At 45.3% G+C, this 8699-nt stretch overlaps 1 protein-coding gene and 1 non-coding gene across 2 annotated transcripts; one reads left to right on the top strand and one right to left on the bottom strand.

Annotated features, from left to right (window-relative positions):
- The first annotated feature begins 1963 nt into the window (after positions 1-1963).
- Positions 1964-6351, top strand: LOC148081635 (uncharacterized). The gene is made up of 7 exons (XM_087790286.1): positions 1964-2417; positions 2522-2605; positions 3067-3201; positions 3407-5216; positions 5402-5638; positions 5820-6014; positions 6107-6351. Exons 1-4 carry the CDS (start codon positions 2354-2356, stop codon positions 5056-5058), a joined length of 1935 nt encoding a protein of 644 aa, XP_087646412.1. The 5' UTR covers positions 1964-2353; the 3' UTR covers positions 5059-5216; positions 5402-5638; positions 5820-6014; positions 6107-6351.
- A 1623-nt stretch (positions 6352-7974) lies between these two features.
- LOC148081634 (U6 spliceosomal RNA) lies at positions 7975-8077 on the bottom strand. Its single transcript, XR_015711240.1, has one exon. It is a non-coding gene; the product is annotated as a U6 spliceosomal RNA (small nuclear RNA).
- Between the last annotated feature and the right edge of the window lie 622 nt (positions 8078-8699).

Genomic DNA, 8699 nt, shown 5'->3' with positions numbered 1-8699 from the left:
TGGAACATTCCTATGGAAAAAATTATCTTCTAATTGTCTTTTATTTTTTATTATGAGCCTCGAAATATTTCTCCATTCACTTAGCATTGGTATGTGTATTCGCTATAGTGTAATAATAATGTTCTCGTGACAATGTGGCATGATTCTATTCACCTATTTTATGTCTGGTTGTATTTTTAAGCCCGAAAAAATGTTCGTTTTGGTGAGCGATATTATGAGCATTGTTATGCTAATGAGTTGCGATGCTAATGCTTTTTTACGATTATTTTAACGGTGGTTTTTGGTGAAAACAGTTAAATATTCACCAATAAAATACTGCATTGTCGTATCTAAGCATATATTTTCATTATTTATAATAAATCAATATAAAACATAATCAATGACAAGTACAAATGCTTTTTACGATTATTTTAACGGTGCTTTTTTGTGAAAACAGTTAAATATTCACCAATAAAATACCGCATTGTCGTATCTTAGCATATATTTTCATTAATTATAATAAATCAATATAAAACATAATCAATGACAAGTACAAATGCTTTTTACGATTATTTTAACGGTGCTTTTTGGTGAAAACAGTTAAATATTCACCAATAAAATACCGCATTGTCGTATCTTAGCATATATTTTCATTAATTATAATAAATCAATATAAAACATAATCAATGACAAGTACAAATGCTTTTTACGATTATTTTAACGGTGCTTTTTGGTGAAAACAGTTAAATATTCACCAATAAAATACCGCATTGTCGTATCTTAGCATATATTTTCATTAATTATAATAAATCAATATAAAACATAATCAATGACAAGTACAAATGCTTTTTACGATTATTTTAACGGTGCTTTTTGGTGAAAACAGTTAAATATTCACCAATAAAATACCGCATTGTCGTATCTTAGCATATATTTTCATTAATTATAATAAATCAATATAAAACATAATCAATGACAAGTACAAATGCTTTTTACGATTATTTTAACGGTGCTTTTTGGTGAAAACAGTTAAATATTCACCAATAAAATACCGCATTGTCGTATCTTAGCATATATTTTCATTAATTATAATAAATCAATATAAAACATAATCAATGACAAGTACAAATGCTTTTTACGATTATTTTAACGGTGCTTTTTGGTGAAAACAGTTAAATATTCACCAATAAAATACCGCATTGTCGTATCTAAGCATATATTTTCATTAATTATAATAAATCAATATAAAACATAATCAATGACAAGTACAAATGCTTTTTACGATTATTTTAACGGTGCTTTTTGGTGAAAACAGTTAAATATTCACCAATAAAATACCGCATTGTCGTATCTTAGCATATATTTTCATTAATTATAATAAATCAATATAAAACATAATCAATGACAAGTACAAATGCTTTTTACGATTATTTTAACGGTGCTTTTTGGTGAAAACAGTTAAATATTCACCAATAAAATACCGCATTGTCGTATCTTAGCATATATTTTCATTAATTATAATAAATCAATATAAAACATAATCAATGACAAGTACAAATGCTTTTTACGATTATTTTAACGGTGCTTTTTGGTGAAAACAGTTAAATATTCACCAATAAAATACCGCATTGTCGTATCTAAGCATATATTTTCATTATTCATAATAAATCAATATAAAACATAATAATAATAATAATCGCAGGTAAGTGTTTATGACAAATATGTTGTTAAATGTGATATACAATCTGGGGACCTTGCCAATGTTATGGTATACTATTACCTTGTCTCTGACAGCTAATATTATGCTTTTTTTTTCAGGATTCATTTCAGTAATGGGGTCGAAGCCTACATTCAAGAGACTCAGCAGCGGGGCCCTAGTGTTGGGCTATTCCGAAGAGGCACGTAGAGTGGCTGCTCGTAATAAAGCACGCGCATCTGCTGTAGTCTGCCAGTCTGGCGAGATCGTCAGGAAGAACGCCGTCAGCGAGGTCAGTCAGGGTGGTGGTGATGTCGACGACAGACTCCTCGTCCTGGCTCATCACCGGCTGCAGTTCGGAGTGTACCGTGGCCAGACATTCAAGTGGCTTGTGGAGAATGGCTTGGGATACGCTGCCTGGATGGTCGACAACCTCCGGGGAGAAAGACCGGCCAACACTCCCCTGAGCCAGAACAAGATGGCCTTCAAGGACTACCTCCGGTCCTTTGACGAGGGTAAGGAGGCTGTCGATGCGAAGGAGAGGCAGCGTATCGCCAAGGAGAAGGCCGCCGACAGCCGTCCTCCTCCATCAGCCGCCATCAGCGGAGCCAAGCGGTCGTTCTGTCCTCATCTCAGCTCTCCTCTCTTCTGGTGGGTCGCGCCTTGTCACCAGGGGCCATGACGAGCCGGCTTCAGAGGATGATGAAGATGAAGAAGACACCGTTGAGTGCAAAGTCTACAGGTGATACATTTACACTACTTCAAGCAATAACCTTTACTATGATGAAATCAAAAATTAGTAATGATAATTCATATTCATATCAATGTTGAATGTGTGTTTTTCAGCCAGCCCTGCGCTTGACGACAGTCAGGACAGTGACCTGGTCACAGCCATGGAGGCGTATGAGTCTGCTCATGCAGATACATCAGGTAATATACACACAATAAACAGTGTTAACATATACAACCTTAGTCATATTCGGAAAGTTGTTATGTTCTACGATGCTGAACCCAAGAGCAGACAGAGGCGAAGTTCCATAGAGTACAAAAAGGGGTTTATTGGATGAAGGGGAAGCAGGTAGTTGAAGGGGAAGCCGGAGGGAGAGCGAGATCGGTGAGCTGGAGCGAGGGATCCGAGTTACTGCAGGCAGAGGAACAAAAGTTAGATGAGGTCCGAAAAAACAACAAGAGACTTGAGTACGATAACGAGGTAACAAATAAACTGAGCCAGTCACGTATAGTTACCACGGTAGAGTGAAGTACGATCTGGCGCAATTGATATAATTTAAATTGAAGCATATACCTGTTCATTTTAAAGGTTAATTATCTGGTAATAATATGTATATGTTGTAACATGCATGTTTGTTTACACACTTGATCATGTGTTTTAGCCCGTATTGCTGTATGCAGCGTTGAGGCATCCTCCGCTGCCACAGCTGTTGGTGTGACACCTGACAAGCCGGCCGCAGTGTCCAGTCGTCCGCCTGCGCCCGCCAACGAGTCTATCCCACTTAGACAAGTGGATGGTATGACAGGCTATGATATTACCGTTACTTGCATTAGAAAATACAAGTAAATCAGAAGTTATAACATCTGAATCTTAATATTTTTGATTACATTATTATTATTCTATTTTTATATTATAAATACAAGATAATGAATTTTTTTTTTTAAAGAATGTGGTATTATCAACCGACTTTAGTATAAATTTGTATAAACTGTACTTGACAGACATCATACTGCCAGAGGGGTGGAGGAAGTCACTTCCCGCTGCCGACCACCACTGGGTATCCAAGGCGCTCTTCAAGCTGTCTTCGCGGAAGAAGGCAGAGCTGGCCTGGGAGCGCGTGGACCGCCTGTGGTGGCACCCCCCTCAGGCCGCCCTCATCCCCAGCCAGCTGCCCAGACCTGACCGCTACTTCGCTCAGCGCCTCCTGCTGTGGATGCCGCGTAAGCTGTGGCAGGTGCGTCTGTCCTGCCCCGACCCGTCCTGTCAGGACCACCAGCTTACGTCGGCCGGCCTCTATCCGCGCGTCCGTCAGGTCCTCGATATCGACAGCTTCTATCACCTCGCCGCCGAGTACCTGGAGTGCACCAAGTGCAAAAAGAAGCTCATCAGCTGGAGCGGCGCCATCACTCGCCAGCTGGACATCGGTCACCGCGTCCAGTTCCCCATTCTGCTGACTTACCAGTCCGCCTGTGACATGCGCGTCGCCAAGCTGTTGCGCCAACGCGGACTCGGGAACAGCGCCAGCCAGCTCCGCCACAAGCTGATGGAGCAGCACAGCGAGATGTGGTCTCAGCGCGTGGTGCACTACCTGACCGACTGCCAGAGTTTCACCGACGCCAACAGCGGCAACCTTCTCGTCAGGCCCGCCGTCAGCGACCCTCCTGCCATGACTGATATTCCGGGCTACAAGTGGCTGCAGACGGTCTACTGCAACGATGTGATCATGCGCCTGGATGAGGTAAAGGGCGCCATCACCTCTGTCTTCGGCAAGGTGCTGAAGCTGGACTCAACCAAGAAAGTTGTGAAGAAGCTGGCAGGGCACAGCGCCGGCACCGCATCGTGGGCCACCAACGTGGGTAATGAGTACGGCCAGGTGCTCATGAGCGTCCTCACCGCCAGTGAGGGGTACGGCCTCGGTCCCATGGCCACCGGCATCATGGCCCGCTACACGTCAGCTGGAGTGGACCCGCCGCGTCTTCTCTACGTGGACCGCGACTGTTGCGGGAAGTCTCTGGGTGACATGTTTAAAGACTGGCCTGACCTTGGCATCCGTCTGGACATCTGGCACTTCATGCGGCGCTTCACGTCCGGATGTACCACGGACTCGCACCAGTTGTACGGTGTCTTCATGAGTCGCCTCTCCGCCTGCATCTTCGAGTGGAGCACCGAGGATGTGCAGCGCCTCCGGGAAGCTAAGCGTGCCGAGCTCCAGGCACAGAAGATCCTGAACCCCAGCGATTCAGACGTCTGGTCCCGCATCACCCGGAGCGAGCTGTCATCCCACTGCAGGCGGAAGACGCGCGGCGCCGAAGAGAACACCCAGCTCATCCAGCAGCTTCTCGACACCTTCGACGGGGAGCAGGGTCGCGACACCCTGGGTGTCCCGCTGCTGGATTCAGAGCGCATCTGGGACATCTGGCTGAGCCAAAAACGCCACGTCGCCTGTATCCAGGACCCGGTGGGTTTCTCCCTCTACACGGAGACCCACAAACAGAAGAAGGGGGGTATGCTGCTGCCCGTGTTCAGGTGCGCCCGAGGATCAACCTCCCTGGAGTTGTTCCACCTCCACCTGAACAGGTTTATTCCAGGAACGAGCGCTAGCGGCATGCATTTCCAGGCTTATCTGCTCGAGGGCCTGGTGCGCTGGAAATGAAGACCGAGCTGCTGCCGCCGTGACACAGATGGAGGTCACGCCGTCTGCGTCCACGTTCCACTACAGCGGCCTGCTCAAGAAGGCTACCAACACCCTCAGCAGTGGCGTACTTGGTAGACAGTTAAATGCATCATACTGCGGGCCTCGACAGTACACTGGTAAATATTCTATAATCATTAACTTATTTTGTCAACCTTAGGGAAATGTATATATATATATATATATATATATATATATATATATATATATATATATACATTAATACATTTATATATAAATAGATCATGTAGTTTAAGAATTGAATGATCAATATTTCTCACTGCCTGTATTTTGTCACACACAGGTGAGCTGATAGGTATTGAATACCTGTACAGCCAGACTGGAGAGGTCCTGCAGGACTACACGCTGGACCCTGACAGCGACGAGTCCGCACTCCTGGATGCCTGTCTCCAAGATGAGGATGAAGGGTTTGAGGAGGCCAGTCCTTTTAAGGACCCCACCGTCTCCACCTACGACGTGGAACCTCGCCCTTCCGTCCCGCCACGCCGCCACACAGACCCGACTGCACTGTCAGAAGATTGTAAGACTTATTTTATGTCTTTGTTTTCTTTTTTATTTATTATCAATGAAAATTTAAGTTATATTATTCATATATTTTATATGCAGATAGAAAATAAATTATATATATAATTATATTGATATATCCTATGAAAATATGTTTTTTTTTAAAGTATAATCAGCCTTGTTTATTTTTGTAACAGCTGAGTGTAGGTCACGCAAGCGTAGACGCCAGCTATACAGGGGATCAGCGTCGCCAAGACCCGCCAGGCAACCTGCCGCGGTGTGCGGTGAGGATTTGATGCCCCCTTCCTGCTGTGACCACACCAGAACCGTTACCCTCCCCGGTAACGCCTACCCCGTCCGTAGGTACACCACCGGCTCGTCTATCGCCAGAGGTAAATCCAATACAAACTCATGGTATCTTATCAAAATAATTTATTCAATATGCATGGCAACATTTTTATGCATTGGTATAATTGTTATTCAGGACTCCGTGGACCGTAACAACGTGCCCGGTTACGGTAACGTAGAGGCCCTGGCGAGATGTCTCTTTTCCCTAGGAGGACAAGATGAGCCGTTGACCAACGCCCAGGCCGCCCGGATCATCGCCTTGTGGAGGAACCTGGACGACTATGACAAGCGGGCCACCCAGTTCTCCCCGCGTCACAGGTCCAAGTCTCGCGGTCGATTCAAGACCAGCAAGTCGCCCGTTGCCCCTGGTGTTGATAGCACCAAGCGGTCAGTGTTTGAATATTCTAATCTGTGATAATTATGCATGGCTTATATTACATTTACTGCACTATATGACATGTCTTAAATTAAATATATTGTGTGGGTTTATTACAGATGTTTCCTGGGACAGAACACCGGTCCTGCACAATGGCCAGATTGCAATCGCTACGTCGAGTGCCTGATGGTGAAGTTGTGCGAGGCAAATCCTTCCCCCGTCCGTAAGGAGGGCGCCACCGTCCAGCGTTGGACACTCATTTGCCGCGCCTACCGCAAGGTTCGCCACAAGGTGCTCGACAATGCACTGGTCATGCAGGAGACATCGCTACAGCTGGTGGAGATAAATCAGACCACCCTGACACAATGGTAATTCATCACATCAAAACTAACTTTTTTTAATGATTGACAAGTCAAATAATAATATACTCGTTTTATTTTTAATGCATCTTATTACATATTCAAGTGGGTTTAAAATTTCCTGTATATAAACTTGCTTATTAAATGTTTATCATTTCATTACTACAGGCACAACCGCAGATCCAAACGGGAGGAGAGGCAGCTCTTGGAGCAGGGGATTACTCTGCCTCCGCCCCCGCCCTGTGCCGCCCGACCGCTGCCGCCACCCGTACCACGCGTGGCAGTCATGCCCCAGCCACCTCTGCCCCAGCCGTTCATCTTCACGTTGCCGCCCAACACCGCTGGACAAGCCCACTCCTTCAGGCCCCCGCTTCTTCTGCCCTGGGTTGCTCACGTTGTCCCTGCTTCTGGTACCACAGGACCCCGGGTCGAGCCTCTGCTCCCGGTCGCTACGGTCCCCCTGCCACCGTCCAGCGTTCCACGGTCCACCAGGTGGTATCAGAAGAAAAAACGTGAACGCGAAGAAGCCGGGATTGTCTGCAAGAAGTATCAGCGAGGCAACGTGAAGATGATGTGTCGGCGCTGCGGGAAAGAGCGTGCTACAGACAGCCACAGGCAGTACTATGGTAACTGGTACTGCCAAGAGACGCGGGTATGCCTTACCAACAGTGGCTCCTGCAATTCGCCGACAAGGGTTACGGGAACAAGAGGAGCCAAGCCCTTAAAAAAAGCAGAGGGGAATGTTTAAAACAAATGATGAATACAATAATAAAATGAAATAAAACCCCAAATCCCTCTTCTGGTTGTCTGTCTGTCTCTGTCTGTGTATCTGTTTGTCTATCTGTCTCTCCCTCTCTGTTTGTCTCTGTCTGTCTGACTGTCTGTCTCTCTCTCTCTCTGTCTCTCTCTCTCTCTCTCATCTCTCTTTCAATGTATAACATAATGATTAGTCCAATAGATCTACACATATCAATACATACAAACTATTTTACAGAGCATTAAACTTAATATGGTCGAAAAAAATAAATAAATAAATAAATAAATTTAAAAGGGGCGACATAGCTCAGATGGTAGAGTGGTTGCCTTCGGACCGAAAGTTTGCCGGTTCAAGCCCAGCTCCGGACAAGGCACTTTACCCTGATTGCTCCTGATAGTGAACTTGGCGCAAGTGTGCAGCCTACTCCCATCAGTATGTGTGAATGGCTGAATTTCTACAGGTTTTAGCTACATTTTCTACATCTTTCTAAGACTAATTTTACGCCACACGCTACAAACATTGACAGAGAACATTGCACCGCATTCTCACAGCAGGGGCCATGCTAATCTTCTCTGTATCGTTCCAATTTTAATTGATGTAACAGCGAACTGTTACGACCAGTGCCAATCTGTGAACGGGAAGATTTAGGTAGTCACTTCTCTGTGTCTTTTACTTAAGGGGCCAGTTGAGAGTGGAGCAGAGGCTCTCAGGAAGTTCTCTACATGAATAGGGTTACAGACCCCTGATCTACACAAACTTTGGCTCACCTTTATACTCTGCAAAAGTACAGACTCTCTCAGTGGAGAACTTTCAAGTGGTGGGTTCAGTACTAAAACTCTGACAAAGTTTGATAATGTTCAAGGATGATAGGGTCTTTGGAATGTTGTGTGTTCCGTGGTAATAGAGGCATGGTGCATCGAGCATTGGTGGTTCAGTGGTAGAATTCTCGCCTGCCACGCGGGAGGCCCGGGTTCGATTCCCGGCCAATGAGGATTTACCTCCATACACTCAAACCAAAAGCATTTTCGTGCGGCATCATGCCTTCAGGTGCTTGGGTCTCGTTGGCGTGTGGGCAGTAATGGCTAGTCACTGCCTATCTTCTCCTGGCCCCAAGCTTACAAGCTCACTTTTACTCAAAACCCAGCCCGAGGATCTTTCAGACTTACCCCTCCGACCTATAGACTCCTGCCCTGCCCTCTTTTCGTGCTATCCCCTGGGCCGCACACTGATCGAAATG

Source organism: Callionymus lyra, chromosome 4 (assembly GCF_982586985.1).
Source record: "Callionymus lyra chromosome 4, fCalLyr1.hap1.1, whole genome shotgun sequence".
Taxonomy (NCBI): domain Eukaryota; kingdom Metazoa; phylum Chordata; class Actinopteri; order Syngnathiformes; family Callionymidae; genus Callionymus; species Callionymus lyra.
The sequence above is the reverse complement of the archived record's forward strand: the minus strand, read 5'-3'. Positions and strand labels throughout refer to the sequence as shown.